The sequence below is a fragment of the Rhinopithecus roxellana genome, chromosome 16 (genome assembly GCF_007565055.1).
Source record: "Rhinopithecus roxellana isolate Shanxi Qingling chromosome 16, ASM756505v1, whole genome shotgun sequence".
Lineage (NCBI taxonomy): Eukaryota > Metazoa > Chordata > Mammalia > Primates > Cercopithecidae > Rhinopithecus > Rhinopithecus roxellana.
The window spans coordinates 55134162-55154248 of record NC_044564.1 but is presented as its reverse complement, the minus strand read 5'-3'; the positions used below and the strand labels follow the sequence as shown (position 1 = coordinate 55154248).

At 40.8% G+C, this 20087-nt stretch overlaps 1 protein-coding gene across 3 annotated transcripts in view; it reads left to right on the top strand.

Moving 5' to 3' along the window:
- Positions 1 to 20087, top strand: part of GLIS3 (GLIS family zinc finger 3) — a 491079-nt gene that overhangs the window by 417471 nt on the left and 53521 nt on the right. For all 3 annotated transcript variants that reach the window (XM_030919883.1, XM_030919882.1, XM_010389229.2), the window contains one exon: positions 19319 to 19487. In XM_030919883.1, the coding sequence (XP_030775743.1) occupies positions 19319 to 19487 (169 nt within the window). The remainder of the gene's footprint in view (positions 1 to 19318; positions 19488 to 20087) is intronic.

Sequence of the window (20087 nt, the reverse complement as noted above, 5' to 3'; positions counted from 1 at the left end):
CATCTGTGTTGTTCTTTATCAATGGGCTGCAAATTGCTCTCCACCCCTTCTGATTCCTGAGCTAGGTGTGGCAGCAGATTCTTTTTTCTCATAAAGAAATAAAATAAAATAATGCATTACCTCTTTTAGTTGTGGACTTCTGCCAGAAATTCAGTGCACCCAACCCTCACAGATATGTTAAATTTACTCACTTGATTTAGAGTCGAAGGAAATGTTTCCTCCTTAAGCAGGTAGCAGGCTGCATGTGGATTTCTTAATGAAACAGTTGTCATCTTTATGTTTTAAAAGGAAGCCCCAGGTCTCTAAGGAAATTTTCACAACAGCAGACCAACTTGTAAGAATGTTCATTTATGTTTGCCAACCGTTGTGGGAAAGGAGATGGGATGACACTCCCAGACCAGCTTGCATCGCCTAGGTTTGAATAATAGGTGACTATATTTGGAAAATTACATGTATGTAGTTAAAAAAAAAAATAAGAAGAGATTAATATGCCATAAGGAAGTTATTTTTCTTTTACTCAGCCTGGATTTTTATGCATTTTCTACTCTCTGTAATGGTGATACACTTATGCAAACATAATTAGTGATTGTCCTTACATATGGAACACTCTTACAGTCATGCTATGAAGATGAAAAAAAGATTTACCAGCTTCACATTCCAGACAAAGAGAATTTTCTATTTTCTGTGGGTTGCAGATACCACCCCCACCCCCATCTGATTCCAGAGCCAGGTTTGGCAGCACACTGTTTTTTTCTTTTGAAAAGTATGAATAAGCCATTATAATTTAAAATTTACAGATGCATTGCAGTGGAATGGGAGAAAGACATCCTTGTATAACGTTTTAAACTTGACAGTTCCCAGTTGATTCAGATGCAGGGAGAAAAGGCAGTAAGCAAATTTCGAGAGCATCAGTCATCAAAACTGGGCCTTAGTAATGGCCCATTGGACCTCTATCAGTTGCTTTAAGCACTTACTGTTAGGGACAACATAGCCTCTGCTTTTTGAGACACAGGGAGATGAGATTAAGAAGCGTTGACCAGTCTTACAGAGGTTTCAGGTACGGGTGCATATACACACATCAAATATATCAATGTGCAGTGTTACCAACACACACATAAATATTTTGTATTAGATATATATATATGAAAAAGCATGACTAGCTTTTGTTTTTGTATGTCTGATTTATTCAATATTTGATATATAAACATTTATTTCAGCACGTTAAATTAACAAACAATTTTAAGCAGCCTGTAAAGCATTCCCCTACTACTTCAGTTCATAAATCTATGATCTTACTAAGACCTAGAACCCAGTAGTCAACAGTCAACGCTAACCAGAAATGACTGAAAAATGGTCTAACATCCAATATAAACGGTTTCTAGTGATGGGCTGCTCTGGCTATATTGAAACCTCTCGGCAATGGGTTTGGGAAGCAATGCTATCCATATCTATGGAAAACATTAGCACCTTTGTTGTATGTAGCATACAGCATATGGCTCATTTTCCAAACCGTCACATTTGTCTTGGTGTCTGTTTTTATATGTCTGATAGTGTTTTTAAAATTTTAGAGTTTTAAATATTTTAAGGTTCAGCTTGAAATGTTTTTGTCATTCCAAGCAAATGTCCACCTTTTGGTCCATGACTCTTTTCTATATTTGGTCCTCTGGTCCTCAAAAAGATGTTGAGCTCTGGAATTTGAGCCTCCGGCTGTGGTAAGTTTGCCTCCTAAGGGGCAAGGATACCTAAGTTGCTCCAGCCATCAGTGGAGCGTCTTCAGGTTGACCCACATTTTCCGTAACTCTGAGAGCACTTGAAACACGCAGATGACCATCTTGCTCAACTTTGTTCCCAGAATTTTACTTCTCCAGGTCGCTTATCACTGTGAAAGTTTACCCCTCTCTACTTCTTTCCTTTTTTTTTTTTTTTAATTGAGATGGAGTCTCGTTCTGTCAACCAGGCTGGAGTGCAGTGGCACGATCTCAGCTCACTGCAACCTCTACCTCCCAGGTTCAAGCAATTCTCCTGCCTCAGCCTGCCTAGTAGCTGGGATTACAGATGTGCAACCACCACACCTGGGTAATTTTTTGTATTTTTTTTAGTAGAGACTTAGTTTCACCATGTTGGCCAGGCTGGTCTCGAACTCCTGACCTCAGGTGATCCACCCGCCTCTGCCTCCCAAAGTGCTAGGATTACAGGCATGAGCCACCGCGCCTGAGCCCTACTTCTTTCCTTATTCCTCCTTCCCTCAGGTATGATTTTGCTTTCTCACTTTCTTCCTTTTAAGAAAATGAATTATGCCTTTTGTTTTGGAGAGTAGGCAACAAACCAAGAGGTAGAACCAGGCAGGGGAATAAATTAGAAAACAAAATTTGTAAGCCTTTCTTTTAAAGTTCTAGAAATGTGCTTGTCGGTGGTACATATTAACATCCACTGCAAACCTTTGCCCTAGATCTATGGAAAGAAGCCAAACCATGAAAATGCCAAAGGTGCAAAAGGAAACTTCATCAATTAGTTAAATGTAAAGTCTGAAGTGTTAAGACAATTTGATGAAGATTAAGACTTGGCTAAATAGCAAAAGTACTTGGAGTTATTTCCTTTTATGTTCTATTACACAAAATCAAGAAAATATTTGTTTAATGATTGTCAGTCACTTCTACCTTTAAGTGCTAGTAAATTAATTTATCACAAAAATATTTTGATGGAAACCCATTGAGTATGTATGAGCGTAGAATAGGAGGCAGTAAAATTTGCCTTTGAATACCGTAATCTTTCAGAAGCCACACTGATTGAGGACTTGTGGTGTGCAGAAGTCATGGTTTTGCAATGGAAATTCTTGTCAAGTATATGATGCTTGATAACATTCTAAGAGAAGGATAGTTTGCATAGCATGAAGATGAACGGGAAGATAGCAGTTCTGGAACATACCAGTCTTGCACATCTCCTGAAGTGTTGCCTTCCCTCATTGAAACAAACTTGTCAGGTTGAAAATACAGAGCTTGATTGGAAAGGATTGCCTGAAAATACTTTTATTTCTGTGAAAGATAATAGTGCCCCAGGTTAAAGTAGCCAAATATCACTTGAGGCCATGCTGAGGATGACTTTAATAAAATTAAAGTGTTTACTTGTCCACTATTCTGAAAATCCCAGGGCTCTCCAAGCCTGCTTCTGAGCTAACCTGAGAGCAATGTTGTAACCTAACAGGAAGGCCAAGACAGCAATGAGCAGGCCTCAAGGATGGCTCCTTTATATTTCTTTGTCCTTTCGTTCAAAGGTTCTGTGTTCCATATAATAATGCCCCAGGCCAGGCCTGTAAATTTAGGTGATGTATCTGATAATCTAAGGACTATTTCATAGGCTGTAGATTGAAGTGGGAATGCCACTTTCAAGGCTTAGTACTTGTATAGATTTTCTGGTGAACACCTGTGACGAACTAATGATATATAGAAGCCCACACTTGGTGAGTCTGAGATATCATGGACAGTGTAGACCAGTGCCTGGTCTTGGCAGGGAGTCCATTTATTAACAGTGAATGCTGTATGGAAGATGATCTGTCCCATGAGTGATCGCAAAAATTATGGCTCCTTTCAAACAGAAGCTGTACTACAGATTCAGTAAAACATGACCTTAGCAAATGACCTAAGCCATGAAGACATCATAGAGGCCAGTGTGGTTGAGATGTTTGAGTCCCACAGAAACTACTCATCAAGGATGAGCTAACACAGCTGGAACGAGAGAACTCTACAAGAAGAAGGGAATTTTATTGATTCCAATTGTATTGGGTGATAAAACAATTGTTATGTTTAGAACTTACAAGTCCTGTTGAATTATCCAAATTTTGAATGTAACCTTAGATTTTTCCGAAAAAAAAAAATAGGTGTTTTTTTTCAGATAATATGGGAAATGTAGAAGGAAAAAGACTTTTTTTGGAGCCGGATTATTTGAAGTCACGTGTTGTTCTCTTCCCTCTACCCTCCTGACTGGGAGGTGATGGCTCCTCTCTTACAATATTATTACTTTTTATAATAAATAGCACCATATAAAAATCTATACAGGATTTAACATAAATTTGTGAAATAGTTAATATTTCATTTTAATGTAATTTTATGGTATATGTTTTAGTATGTTTTCTACATTCTTAAATTGGGTATATTTGCTGTCATGGGATGGCTTGCAGAGTTGTGTTAGAAATAGTTTTCTGTAAAAGTGCCTCATATAGTGTGTTCTCAAAAAATGGTTATTAAGTTAGAGATTTATTAGAGGGTTCTAAACTACCACACACATTTCCCAGTAGGTTAAACTTTATAGGAGAGTTGTGAAGATTAAACAACATAACTATGTAAAAGTCTTTAAAAAGACATAGAGCATTATAAAAATGCATAGTTATTACTTGCATTAACTTCAAAAGCACTGCTTTGCTTGGAATTTACAAAGGTGAAAAAGCAGCAGAACAGTTTTGGAATTGGTCAGAAGGAGGTGGAAACTTGGGGCACAAAAGGGATTTAAAGGTAAACATTTGGCAAAGTCTGTGTGAAGCATTCCTTTGAACTGCTATCAAAACCTTGCAGTTTTTGTAACCTCTCTTGCATCTGGATGGTCCACTGAGTAAGACTGGAGAATGCGGAGGTCAGGAGCAAGCCTCATACTTCTCTGTTGTAGGCACTGGTCGTTTTAACCTGTTAATTGTGCCCCCCCAGTCCTGAGCCAGTCCTTCAGTATGCATCAAATCGCCTGGAAATCTTGTGAAAATACAGTTTGCTGGGCCCCACCCCCAGCGTTTCTGATTCAGAAGGTCTGAGTGAGTCCCAAGAATCTGAATTTCTGCCAGACATTTCTAACAAGTTCCCAGGTGACACCACCAGGTGCTGCTGGTCTAGGTGCTGCTGCTGGTCAAATGTTTTTCACCCTTTGAAAACCATTGCTCTAGATCATAAAATGTAGGCATATGACTTCTGGGAAAACATGACCTGAATCTTGACTGGGAGGAGTTAGAATTAGAATTGCACTGTAGTGTCTATTTCTGTTTCTCACTACATAAAACCTATAGGTGGATATTTTGCTTGTCACCCCACAGCAGCGTTATAATGGCACTGCTCATATTTTGATTAAGAATGAAATCTTACAACCACTCAGCTGAAGAAAATGAAGATTCTGATTCCCAGCCAGCACAGGGCACATTTGCATGTATGCAGCTAATGTTAATGCCTTTGTATGTTTGCAGGCTGCTTAATTTGATGCTTCAATTTTTCATATCCACTTATTCCCTTGTATTCATGTCAGTTTTTCACGCAAGATTAAGCTGAATCACCCAGTTTTACAATATATGCAAGTTTTGCTGTAAAAATATTGTTGTGGGTGAGCAAAAACAATTCCATACCTCATTGAGGAGAGGCAAGTAGTGAGGCTGGGCAATTGTAGCTTTATCCTTATTGGGAAAAGTATTGGTTATTTTTATTATTATTTCTCCTATCGGAAGGTGGAGGGTGAGAAGAGGGAGAGGATCAGGAAAAACAACTAGACTTAATACCTGGGCAATGAAGTAATCTGTACAGCAAACCCCCATGACACAAGCTTATCTATATAACAAACCTGCACATGTACCCTTATAATTTCACCAGTAATCAACTGGAATATGAGAAGAGAAGGTTGGGTCTATTATACTTTGAGGTGTACCTGAAGCAGGTCTTAAGGGTGGCAAAACAGAGAATTCAGGATAGAATTTCTGAAATGAGAAGCTAATACTTTTTATGGTTAAGAAGTTATAGACCAGACTGCTGAGTCTAAAGTTCTGACTTTCTGCTTCAACTGAATTTACCTTCCAAGGAAAAAAAAACATAGGTGGTTATGTCTCTTTCATGTGAAGAGTAAAGAAAAAAAAAAACTGTTCATATTCAGGGTGTTTGTAGCCACAGTGAAATTTCATCTTTTTTATACTTGTATGGGTACTGACAATGTTAAGAATAGCAAAGACTCTAAATTAAGGGACATTAATGAATTATAACTTGGATATGACTTGCCATATTTTACAGTAATAAGAGAGCACATTGCAGGCACTGAATAGAGAGAGTATTGTGGAATTTATTCATTCCACACAGCTATCAGCACTGTCCCAGAAGACTGGCTTTTATGGTGTCTTCCTCAATATTGTCATGGGCTGATCTGCCCTGCTCAGGTGCCCTGGCCATGACTCAAACCATTAACACTGCCTTCACAGCAGGCATTGATTCATCAGAAGTTGCAGCTGCCTTCTTGTAGTCTTAGTTTTTCTACCTAAATTTCCATGCTGCTTTTGCCTTGCTTCCAGAACTCCCTGGTTCTAGCTGTGACCTGGGTTTGCTCCTGAGACTCCAGTCCTGTTCTCTCTAGTGAACTTAGCTGTTCATGTCCTGCTTCTACACTCACTACCCATCAGCTCTGGATTTCAGAGTTGAGTCTTACCCTGGAGTTTCTACTAACACCTAGTCCCACCTTAGGAAGTAAGGGGTCTGTAAGCTTCACTGGAACATTTTCCTTGGGGACATAGAGAAAGTCCTTATTTCTACCTTCTAGGAGTGAGTGGCTTCAGAAAAGGGAACTCTTCATGATTAAGAAGAAAATGGGATATAGTCTCATCAACGCGCGTAGGAATTTGCTCCTGAGGTTGGTTCACAGGTGCCTATCAAACATTTCTGAGAAGTGGATGTACTTCATGAAAGATGCGATGCATCAGCTACTTTAGAAGATTTTGCAGTTGGGAAAGTAATGATCCAGGATTCATAGTTCTGGAGGACTAAGGCAGTTCAGAGTCATAGCTATACAAAAAGCAAGAATGGACAGTATTTTGTGTCTTTTCTTTTGAGACAGGATCTCACTTTGCCACTCAAACTAGAGTGCAGTGGTATGATCATAGCTCACTGTAACCTTGAACCCCTGGGCTCAAGTGATCCTCCTGCCTCAACCTTCTGAGTAGCTGAGACTTCAGGTGTGTGCCACCACACCTGGCTAATTTATTTTTAAAATTATTTTGTGTAGAGACAAGGTCTTGCCCAGGCTTATGTCAAACTCCTGGCCTCAGGTTATCCTCCTACCTTGGTCTCCCAAAGTTCTGAGATTACAAGCATGTACCATGGCAGCGGCTTTTTTTTTCTTAAATTACATTACTGACTATGTTTTGTACAATCCCTGTGATCATCGGTTTAGCCAATCTATGCTCAAATGTAACATTTATAAATGGAAATGATACTTCTTCCTGTAACCCAGCTTTTCCTCTTAGTGCGATCAATTGCTGGATTAAATTGCATAAAGAGTTCTTTAAACATAGTAAGTGTTCAGCATCTGGTAGTTGTAATTATTGTTGCTTTTATCTAAATACTAAACACATGCTATAGTTCTGAAAATTAGAGAACAGGTGCCACAGATTACCGATTACCTACCCTCTTGTCCTCCTCTTCTTCCTCCTCCTCCTTCTTCTACTTTCTTCTTCTTCTCCTTCTTCCTCCTTCTTCCTTCTTCCTTCCTCCTTCCTACTTCCTCATTCCTCCTTCCTCCTTCCTCCTCCTCCTTCTTCTTCTTCTGGAAAAGTGGAAGCCTAAAATTTTGGGAATATAATCAACATCATTCAGTAGAATAAAAGAAAACTGTAATATGTTTCTTTACATTTTGTATTCCACTACTTTGCCAGTAGTTCACATGGCATTTTTTAATTAAGGAAATCTACTGCAGCTCTCTAAAGAAAAACAAATTGGGATTACAAACCCATCACTGGGGTGGCAATGCCCCCATATTCACAATGTCAAAATTGTGTATTGATGGTTACTAGGGTTTGGTCATTCAAAAATAGTGTTGTTGTTGTTGTTGTTTTGTTTTGTTTTGTTAAAGACAGCACACTATGCCAGAAAGAACATGGAGCTAAATCTAAACTCCATTTCCGGTTCTCCAGTCCCTAGATGTTCAGTTTGGGGAGGTTATGTTTCCTTTTCTGTAATGATAATAATACTGACTTCATAGGACTGTTACGAGAACTAAATGAGATAGCATAAAAGAGTTTAGGACACTGCCCGGCAGTTGGCAGATGCTCATGTTCTTTTCTCTTTTTTTCTTTCCCTTTTGCTTAAAATCTTAGATAATTACTTGTGAACCAAGTCAATGTCGGTGGCAGTGAATAGAACCCCTTCTATCCGTGTCTTTTATGCTGGGTGCTACTACTTGGTAGTCAGTAACAGATGTGGTGACATAAAGAGTTCCTTCCAAGAAGAATTTAAGTCAAGGTGAGGACTGGCGCTTCTGTATTCTAAGGCCCATTTTCTGATCTGCAAATGAGACTTTTTTTGTTGCCATGAAGAGTAGAAGTATGCTTATACTGGTTGTACAGAGTGCCATTGCCTGCTTGAGAAATGAATTTAATGAACAGTGAATTTGTGACGGATAGGCAGGTGGAGAAAAGGAGAAATGGGATTGATGGCCTTGGCCAGTGCAATTTTACACACTCTTTGTTTTGGTATTGCTGGGGTGTAGCCCCAGTCCTGAGGTCATTTTGTAAATAGGCTCTTCCAGTCCATGTCATTTATCTCAAAATATACTCTAAAGTGTCTAAAAAAAACTGTTCTTGACTGTTGCTTACCTCAAATTTAGTTTTCATATTTCAAAAATAGTTCCCTAGTCTTTTCATGATGGTTCTTAGTAGTTAGCATGCAACAGTTATTACACTGAGAATCAGCAAACTATGGCCCATAGGCCAAATCTGGCCTGCCCCATGTTTTTGCATGACCTGAGAACTAAGGATGGTTTTAGGAGTTTTTAATGTAAAAATTTTTTTTAAGTTATTAGCCTTTAGGTGAGAACGGTTGTCTGAAGAATGTGAACATTGCCTCTTGCCTGCAAAGCCTAAAATATTTACTGTCTGCTCCTTTAAAACAAAGGTTTGCCAAGTCCTGTTTTATACTTACATCTGAGACATTCATCAGAATGACTGGGTGAAATCAAGGCATTCATAAAGTGGATTAATTGAAATGAATTAAAGAGGAGAATGTATTATAAGACAGTTTAGGATCATGTAATACATGCAGGTTTTATCATTTTATTGATCCCCATAATATTTTAGATTTAGCAAATACTTTAGTAGTCTTCTAGTCCATGGGTTTTTGGAGACGTTTTAAGGCCCAATATTTAAAACAGATAATGGCAGAGCTGTTTCCATTGAAGGCATCCAGAACACATGTACCACCCAATACTCGTAGTTCTCCCAGGGCACTATATGGAACCGCAAAAGTAGTGGCCCTCAAATAGAACTATTACTGGTTAAAGTCAACAAATTGCAAGAAGACACCTGCAGAAGCAGCCTGGGCCATTGTGGCAGCACTGACTAATGTGGCTCTCACTTAGGAAGAAGCTGCCGCAGGATGGGTGGGGCTCCATTCTAGTTATGAGGTGCTAAAGGCTGGCAGAGAGATCAGAGGCAGGAGCAGTCCTGGTTTTATTCTGCCCAAGATTTTTTTCCTAGAAAGGAAAGTATCTCAGATTCTTGAATATCAAGGATTATGTTTTCGAAAATCTAAGCCTCTCCTAGACATATAAATTAAAGCCTGAAGTAAAGCAAGTAATTGAAATATTGAACTTTAGGGACCCAGCTAGTCACATTCTAACAGGGATATCGCTTGCTTCCTCAAAATATATTTTCTACCAGCAACAAGGATGTTTGACATAGATATAACTGAAGGCTGAACCCTCCATTCCAGATACAGATAAAAGCCTTTAAATAAAAATGATTTGAAAAAAATGTTGTATATGGGCATAAATTCATAACAGCATGTAAGTGCTTTCTAGCATCTATCTTGAGAGTAAAGTAAGCTAGGAGGTGACATGAAGTACCTGATGGCCACATGGAAGAGTATGGTCAGAGTGTGAAAAAAGGAGGAAAGGGGGTTCTCTGGAGTCACAATAAAACCAGCTTATAGATGCCATTTTGCCTAGGGCTCATGATAATCAAAGCTGTGAGTTCCTCACTATACTATAATTCTCCAGAAGGGCTGTTGTTACTTCATTTTACACATCTAGGAAAGGGAGAGGCTCTCTGAGAGAGTTCAGAGTTGGTAGGTCAACCCTTGACTTTGGCTAGAATAATAGTGCATTAAAAATCAGATTGGCTGTCTATGCTAAAAATCTATTTCCAAGAAGCCTTCACTGTGAAGTGATTTTAGAAGTCATGTGAAAGTAGAGTGGGTGGGATTGTCCCAGCACGCTCTGAAAGGGAGGAAATATCTTTTGTGGTTAACATGGTACAGGTAGGAGATAGTTGAGGGATGAGTAATGAGGAGATTGGGAACCCAGTATTTTGTACTGCAACTTTGTTTTTTGTGGCGAAGTAAAACTTTTATTTCCAAAAAAAGGTGAGGGATCTTTCTGCGAGAACTTCCAGGAGTGATTGGCCATGTCTGCCCCATCTTTCTCCTTTTTTTCTGCCCTCCCACTCTGCCCCAGTGAGGGTTAACATAACACACAGACCAGGAGGAAATGACAGATTTCCCACAGGGTAGTCTGAATCGTGTGCTCATTCCAGTTATTTTATTGACTTTCTGTGTAATGAATCCTTTGAGGGTGAGTAGCAGGTAGGTTGGGAGGTGGAGAAAAGACAGAAAAGATAGGAGATTTGAGGTTAGCTGTGTCATGCATTGTTTGGAAAGATCTAAGAGGGCTGTATGAAAGGTTCGTCCCAGAGAAGTTGATAGAGCTGCCAGATGATGCCATTCTACTGGTAACAAAATGTCTTTGTTCTGATATGCAGATGTTTCTGGAGCTTTTCCTAACATGAAGTTAATTAGACCTGGTATTTAGGAATGCTTGATGGTACCTTTTGACATTTATGTGGATGGCATCAGCCATTATCTTCTAGTTGTATTGTAGGGAACTCCAGAAAAGCATATAAGCCTGTATCCCCTTCCAAACACTAACATCCCTTCCCTGGCTATAAATCCAGCTGCATGATGTGGAAATGTAATTGGGCAGCCTACGCAGAAGTTTGGAGCTCATGGGGGAATATCTATTTGTAAGAGAACCTGAATATTCATGTAGCTGTCCAGACATCAATAAATTCTCATTTTGCTTTATTTATTTCTGTTCCCTAGAGAATAGCAGCACGCTTAAGCTCAAAGTTAATAGGCATGTTCTACAGAGCCGTGCCCTCACTTACCTTAATAGAATGTCTCCCTAACACACTTGTTTATCCATTGCCAGGTAGCTCTCCCATCAGGTGACATGAGTATGTTTTCTTTGTCTTCGTGTACCGGAGACAGTTGCCAATGTTTGTTATCAATTAGCTTGGGGTAGCATGTCAAGGATGTACGGGTGGTGTCATTTTAGTCTGACAGTCACCCGATCCATTTGAGAAGGGATTGTTTCATTATCCTCTTATCAGGGCTGCTGGATAATGATACTCTATCCTGCAAAGTGGGAAGGAAAAAAAAGACAGGCAGAAATAATAGATTTTTAGGGATTGGCAATATTGAAAGTATTCATGCCAGAAGGAGAAGGGAAAGATTAGAGAGATGACTGTGCAAACCCTTAAGAAGCTACTTTTTCCTAATACAGGTAGAATATGGAATGATGCCCTTCCTGATGCAGAGGCAGGGAAAGGGGGAAAATGCTCAGACATTAAGAAGAAAGAAAAAAGAAAACTAGTTCCTTCTACTCATTGTCAGCAAGGCTAAGATTAGCTGAGGCCTCTCTCCTGTTCTCCAATTAACCTCAATACCAAATGCAGCCTTCCAAGTGACCCTGACAGGGTATTTTCCTTGCTAGAAATCTGCTTCTGGTTTGTGAATTTAGGTTCAGAGAGCATTTTTCATTGAAGGACAACACAATTAAATTGCTCCAAGGTGAAATGAAAAAAAAAAAAAAAAAACACAGAAGATATCAGACCCTGTATTTTCACCATTGGGGGCCAAAACCTGAGTCACCCCCAATATTGGTAATTTTCTTCAGAATGCCTGAAGGGAAAGTCTTTCTTGAATCCTGAAAATTCTGGATCTTTATGCTCTTGGAGAAACAAACAAAAAGAAGTGCTGAAAGTGTAAAAATACTTCAAGATAAACTAAGCTTCAAGAGGGACAATTGTGTTGACATTTTAGTAACAGCCCATTTTCGCTCCTTAACGAAGTGCAGTCATGCATGAAAATGACTTGTTATCTTTTAAACTGAAATGCATTATGGGTTGTAACTCAAAGGTGTGTACTACTCTACTCCTGCAAAATAAAGTACATTTTAACCCTTGAGGATTCTTTCATAGGCCCCACTTTATAGCAACTCATATAAAAAAATGGGACAATAAAAAGCTTGTTTGAGTATGATGTGTAAACTCTTCTGCATTTTTAAAATAACACCACAGTTTATATTTGTGTGAATTCTTCCATCTGTAGTTTATATAGGAGGTCATTCTTTATTCAAGATTTACCATTTGGGAGCAACAGGTACCCTTATCTTTCCCTAGTTCTATTAATAATGGTAATAATTACAGTAATATAAGTAGCCAAATAATAGCAACAATGGTTTCTTGAGCACTTGACTGGCGTTCAGGAATATGCTAAGTGTTTTCTGCTCCTGCTATAATCCTCCTCACAGTCCAGTGAGGTATTATCCTTATTTAAGATGAAGAAACTGAAACCTTAGGCTAAGTGATTTGCCTAGGACACATTGCTAAGGCTAGGATTCAAATTCAGGTCTATCTGTCTCACATTGTGTATGTTTTGTTCTGTTAATAACCACGCTGACACTATCTCTATAGAGTGCCCGATTTCTGATGAGGCGGAGGGAATCAGAATTTCTATTGTCCAGTTGTTCCTGAACTTTCCCCAGCTCTCAAATTCTCCAGGGAGAGAGACAAAGAGACAAGATTGAGCTCACCATTCACATGGGGCTTCCCGTTCATTTTAATGCCTCTGTGAACGCTCATTTACCCTGATGTCATTGATTAGCTTATCTTCTGTGCCTTGACCCTGGAAATACTGCCCAAGAGGTGAATGGTGAGCCAGTACCTCTTCCCATGTTCCAGCCACCAAGCAACGAATGTCATTTGTCAGGATCTCAACATTACTCTGGCACTACTTACATGTGAATTCACAGTCTGTGGGTAATACCGGTTCCCCCTTTTCTATGAGAGCAAGCCTTCATGAGGAGCAGCACCATGGCCATAATGCAACCATGAGTGACTCCAGTGCAGATTTACAAAGCAGCTCAGTGGTTGCAGATCCGCACAGTAAACCTCCCCTTGGTGCATTATTGACAATTGGTGGCCTTTCAGCCCAGAACATCATTCTTGCTTGTGGTAAAGGATGCATATAACTAATTGCTCATGAATAACCCTTCCCTGCCTTTCTTCTTTTCCCAACAGTGGATCAATATGCCTCTGGCAAGTATCTGAAATCTTTATTTGGGAAAAAGCACATTTCCTACCAGCTGTTTGTTTTCTAAACCAAATAATTCAGTTAATTTCTTGCCTGAAATAATTTTTGGAGCTGGAAAACTTCTCTCTTCAATGTTGAATTGCTGTCAGGATGGGCAGAAACAGAAATGGGAATATCCTTTTTGCATTCTAACCCACAGTTTGATGGCTAAAGCTACTCATGTGTTGTTTGTGGTGGGGGATTAGTGGCCATTGGCAACAAGCAGCCTTTGCAAACAGAGTGTTCAGGGGCCCTGATACAACACTTCTATGCCTTTTCTTGAATCTATCTTGCCTTTGGGAGGCAGTATAGGGTGGTGGGTAGGGTCATAGGATCTATTAATAAAATCAGGCTTCCCGGGTTTGAATTCCAGCTCCACTATTTGCCCGCCATGTGACCTAGGCCAGGTAACTTAACCAGGAACCAGAATAGGCCTCAAGTTCCTCATCAGTAAACTGGGGAAATGTTTATAAAGAACTTTGCACATTATAAATGCTCAATAAATCTTAACTATTGATTCCAAGGTATCAAGGGGCAGCAAGAAGATGAAATGAAGCTGAGACAGGATCCCCAGCACCTACTACTCAAAGTGTAGTTTCCATACCAGCAGCCTCAGCACCACCAGGGACTTTGATAGTTTGTTAGAAGTTCAGAATCTCAGCACCCCCAAGACTTAGTGAGTCAGAATCTATATTTTACCTTGATGATTTATTTGCACATTAAAGCTTGAGAAGCAGGACTCTTGCTGCTCACATCGTTTTAAACAAGAATTCATATTGGCTGTTTTTAATATACCTTAGCCCAGGTCTTCATCCTTTCCCTCTAAATTGATGAAAATACTGTTACCAAGAAATGCCTATGGTAGCCTTCCTCTGCTCTGGTGATGGCCTGAGACAAGTAATCTTTATTTGGGGATGCTACTAACACTCTTGGCCTCCCTCCATCCACACAATAAATATATTACAGCTGAAGTAACCCCAAGGATTCCCTGTTTATACCCATTAGAAATACAGATTAATAGTTTTCATTTAGACAAAGAGAGAACTGCATACTAACCAAATTAACCTGAGCTATAGGTGCCACCTAGAATGCCCTGGTAGCCGATGAGATGGCACCTGAGAACCACATAGATCAACAGATGCTGCTTTGTTAAAATTATAAAGCTTAACTGAGTTACCTCCACCTACCTCTACTGTAGATGGATGAGAGACTACAGTGAGCCAGGTCACTAAGAGAGAGAAAGCCCATGGCAGCAGGGAGGCCAGTTCCTGGCCCTCTGATGAAGACGGGTCTCACGTATTCATCTCAAGAACAGGCTTTTATTTCCTTAGGGAGACTACCATCTCTTAATCACAAAAGCAATAAGAATTTCCAATATGTTCCTCTGCTGTGCTTAATCAGTTGTTCCAGCTGCCAGTCATCAGCTATGTCTGGAAGTTCACTTAGAAGCCCTCTTCCAGCCTTGAAAGCAGTAATGACCCCTGAGTTGACACAGACAATGAAGGCTGCTTCTGCGGGGCAGCCTGTGTGTGTCAGCTGATTTGATCACAACAGTTTTGTTAATATTGCCCGATATTCTGGAGGGATCAGCTCTCTTCCTTATGTTTTGATTGATAGGCCACATTGTGTGCTCTGTTGGTTGAGTTTGGAAAATTATTTTGAATGTGTATAGAAGGAAGTTTTTCCTTTTGCAAATGGCATTGCAGTTTTACTCTAAGGTGGAGATTTTCTTCCTGAGGTTAAAAATCACTTGGCAAAACCTGAACATTTGTTTGGAACCATATGTTGTGGTAGGAAAGTCTGTCTGAAGTCGGCAGGTATTCAGACTTAAAACATTAATAGACATTAGCACCTGCCTAGTGCGGAGTAGGTGCTGGAAAATTGTGTTTGAAAGGATGAATGAAGAAAAGAATGTTCCTACACTGTAGTAATAAAGATTGAATTCTGGATGCATGACTGTGATATGGTCAGAAATTCCTAGTAGTCAGGGTAAGTAAAAGAGGCATTTCCTGTGCCACAGTGGATCACTGGCAGAGACAAAGGACAATTCTGTTGAAGCCACAGCTCTCTGACTCCAGAGTGTTGAGTGTTGTCCTTTTTTTTTTTGAAGGGTATGTGAGATGGAGATTGGATAAATGTTGGAAAGCATGCTTGTGTCTGTTGTTACTTCCTCCAAATTTCTGGTCATCATCTTGGTCACAAGCGACGTCTACAATGAGCAGTCATGGCATGGACTTGGCATACAAAGTGCTCTCATGTAGACACTGACTTACAGGCTTCTACCAGGTTGTAATCTCACCAGAAGTAAGATTTTCCTATAATATAGAAAACAAAGGCGAGGTACAGACCTTGTTTTCCAGAGAAGTGATTCCCTATACCCTAGATAAGAAACTATTCAGTACATTTTCCAAATCCAGATTTTAAATCGAACCCTAAAGCCCTCCCTTTCTTGTTCTCATGGGGCCCTAAAAGAGGACCACTGCCCTTTTCTGTCCCCTTCACCAGCCATAGCATTCAAGGGAAGGGCTATGGATGTGGGCTTGACTGGTGGTCAGTCAACACCAGTTGACGTGGGCTTGATTGGCAGTCAGTCAACACCAGCACAGCTGGAGGGCACATTCTGGAGCCTTCAGCCCTATACCAGACACCTTGTGTGCCCCACCTAGCATCCCCTTCACCACCTGTTTCTAGTGGCCTTTGCTAATGCAGCCAGCTGATGCACCAGCCATAGCTTGGTAGCACCTCTCCTCAACTGCACCATGTCCCTCTGGATTTCTGCCCTGAGGCTTCTCTGATACCCTGATGTCGGGCGTCTGGGAGAACATTTAGCCACTCTGGTACATGTGCCCCTGAAAGTGTGAGCAAATTAATCTTGACCGATGGGGCAACCGTCGACAGATGAGGAATAGGAGTTGGTAGATAAATGTTCCTTTCTGTCCCTGTCCTAGTCACTGAGCCCCAACATTCCATTGGCATTTATATCTTGTTCATCATTGTTTACTCAATGAACATGAACTGATGCTGTTTGGAGATACCAGGCACCAAGGATGTCTTGTTTCCTGTCCCAGGACCCAGCTTCATGTCTGCCACATGATAGGTACCCCATACATATTTGTGGAATAATTGCCTGCTAAGAGAAGAATAAAAAGAACACCGTTAACTCTGTATGTATAGCAAACATAATAAAGTGAGTAGAAAAAGGTAGAGGGCATCACAGAAAAAAGCTCAGTAGTATAAATTGTCATAATACATGACTGTGGTCAGTTGTCTGGTTTGGCCAGATACATTGTGGGGTCACAAATAAGACAGTGCGTTAAAGTGCTTTTAACACTGTTCAATGATTTACACTAATAGGTCTTGGTATTTTGGTAAAACCGATATAGAGAGGTCTACTCGCTTCACTAAATTACAGTTTCCCCAAGGACAGGGACCCACATATTGTAGAGTATCAAGCATGTAATAGACACTTAATCAATATTGAATATAAAAATAATGGCCGAGGCTGGGCACGGTGGCTCACACCTATAATCCCAGCACTTTGGGAGGCCGAGGCGGACGGATCACAAGGTCAGGAGATCAAGACCACAGTGAAACCCCGTCTCTACTAAAAATACAAAAAAATTAGCCAGGCGTGGTGGCGGGTGCCTGTAGTCCCAGCTACTCGGGAGGCTGAGGCAGGAGAATGGCGTGAACCCAGGAAGCGGAGCTTGCAGTGAGCCAAGATCGTGCCACTGCACTCCAGCCTGGGCGACAGAGCGAGACTCAGTCTCAAAAAAAAAAAAAAAAAAAAAAAAAAAAAAAAAAATGGCCGAATGATAGATGGGTGAACAGATGGATGATGGACAGGCAGATGATGGATGGTTGTTCCTGGCTGTTAAATGGGATGAAAGAGAGGTCCTAAACCAGGCTTAACTCTGAGCAAGTGGCAGGCTACAAACAATCCCCAATTTCCCAGCCTATGTCATTGTAGCTAATGCCAAGTGTAACTAATATAGACCTCTGAGAAGCAGCACACTTTCTGTTGGACCGTAGAGTAGAGCATGGAGTGTGCGCACCAAGTTTCCTTGTTGCCCATTGGGTTGTAAACAGCAGGGGCAAGGCTTCCCTTGTGATAAACACATGCACATACATACAAAAAAGCCTCCAGGGAAAAATAAATACTAGGTGCATTCAGCAACTACAACAAAATAAATAGGAGAGCTCATATTTCTACACTGAAGCAGAAAAAAAAGTTAGCTGTGTTTTCACAGTATCTCTGTGACCTTTATTATTCCATCAGATTTTGGAATAGTATATAAAACACTGAGCTCCATGCTGACAAACACCAGTTTTGAAACTATTGCCACAGTCAATCCAAACAGCCTTCTCCCCTGGGTAAAATTATTATTTGGAATACAAGCAGAATTGTGGTTCCCTGAGCTAGCTGAGCATAAATGAGGTTAGTGATTCATAAGGTGACTCTAGCGAGTTTGCAGATATGCAACTTGTACGGAAGCTGACGCACACAACAGAAGCTCAGCCTTGCCTTTCTGAGCTGGTAAGCATTTTCAGGCCTCACCACCTCTTTGGAGGACTGTGGTGGGTACAGGCTTCTGAGGACAAGAGTTAACCTGACAGAATGCTGATTTACCAGAAATAAACCCTTCAAATCAGATCACACCCTTGTCAGTAGCTTTTTGAGCGGGAAGATGGTAATTCTGCCTCTTTACATGTTCCTTGAAATACTTGAACTCTTGTTCCTTTGGATTAAGCTTTTGGGGGCTAGGTCATCTGGGGTACTCATTGTATCCTGGAGAGGTTGGGGAAAAGTGGTACTGGTATAAAAATACAACTCCCTGAACTTTTAAACCCTCAAATCTTTTTGATAATGTGGCTTCTCTTTCTTAATCCTGAACCTGATTTTTTTTTTTAAATCCATTTATTCTTTGATATTAGTAGAGTAAGTTCAAAAAGAACAGAAATGGGTATGGAGCTCAGCATAACTTTGTACAAAGAAGGAAGTTGAAGAGAATCAGCCTAATGCTGCTGCTATGATTGCAGCATAATGAGATGTCTACGGAGTAGGTCCCAGACACTGAGGGAACCTTTCTGATAGACTCTGAAAGTGACAAGCCCCAGTTTCTTCTGTGACATCGTACCAATTAGCTGATCTAAATGGGCACATATTCACGTTTGAGGTCGTATACAGTTCTCGAAGGCTAGGCTGCCCCTGCGAATGGGGCTGTAACTCACTGTCTGTGTCATAACGGGCAACAGTGGGGGAAGATGCCAGAGCTGTGTTTTCGTAGTTTGAGAGACTCCTCTTTGATGAAGGCCAAGTATATTCATCACACCATCAGGAAAATTCCCTGGGTTAGTTAGACTCTTAAGTTAAAAGGGTGTAGGATCCTATGTTCACACTAGGATCAGGGAAGCTCCAGTTCTCATTACGTTGATTTAGCAGTGACAGAGAGGATCCCCAGCTGACCCACTGTGGCTCACTGCAGCAGTGAGAAGAGGAAGAAGGCCTGTGCTGTGCCCGTCTCGGTGAGCTGACCAAATATTCTGTTACCTGACTCTCATCCCCTGTGACTGAAAAGTGCTAATACAGAGACTTTGGCACAGATGCAAACAGTACAAGATTGACTAATTATACAGTGTCCAGACAGGGAACTGGCAGGGCATGGCAACACTTAGGAGACAGGCCGTGAACGTCAGCCTGAAGTGAGTCAAACGTGAGCTCTGGAGGAACCTGTTCCACCACGAAAATAAAAGCTGTGTGTACCCAAGAAGGGGAGAACTGTTCCCTGAAAACCACAGAGAGAAAAACAAACAAGCCCCTCAAATATGCTTGCTGTCAGCCTTTGGTATTTAAAAAATGTGGGCTTCCTTCGGGGCACGGTCTCATGTTTGTTCTCCCTTGATTTCAGCTCCCATTTTCTCCAGCAATTATTCAAGCCGAAGTGGAACAGCTGCTGGGGCCGTGCCACCCCCACATCCTGTCGGTCACCCTTCTCCAGGACATAATGTACAGGGGAGCCCCCACAACCCCTCCTCCCAGTTACCTCCACTCACAGCTGTGGACGCAGGAGCTGAGAGGTAAGGCCATCTGTCTCTCTCTCCTAATAGGTGTCGCCGCCAAACCTCCCTCCATGGAGAAGTGCTTTGACAGTTGCTGAATTTTATTAATAATCCGTTGGTGGGTTGAGTTACCCAAAGGTGACATTTTAAAAGTACATACACAAAGCACATGGACCAAATATCTCATTATCTGTTTCATTTTTCTACGGGAAAACAAATGAAATGATATTGGCAATAGCCAGCCGAAGTTTCAGATGCTGGAAACACACCAGAATTTCCCTGTCTTTCTACCTTTCTTCGGTCTGTTTCAGAAACCCAATTTTAAGGTAATGTATGTGCAGGTTGAAACACTTCCCGATGTCAGATGGTGCCTTCGCCACATAAATCAGTATTGTTAGGGCGCAGGATTTTAAATAGGCTGCTCATTGAATACTTAGTGTTAATATCAGTCTCATAAAGGACTTCTGGGAGAAAATTTTTAAACAACCATGATCTTCATATTTTTACTCCTGAATGCTTTATTGGTGCCAGAGACCTTTCGAGGACCTTCATACTTCAGTTTCCCAATCTGTTGTGTGTTTCTGTGGACCACAAACCAAAACAAGAGTCTGCATCTCT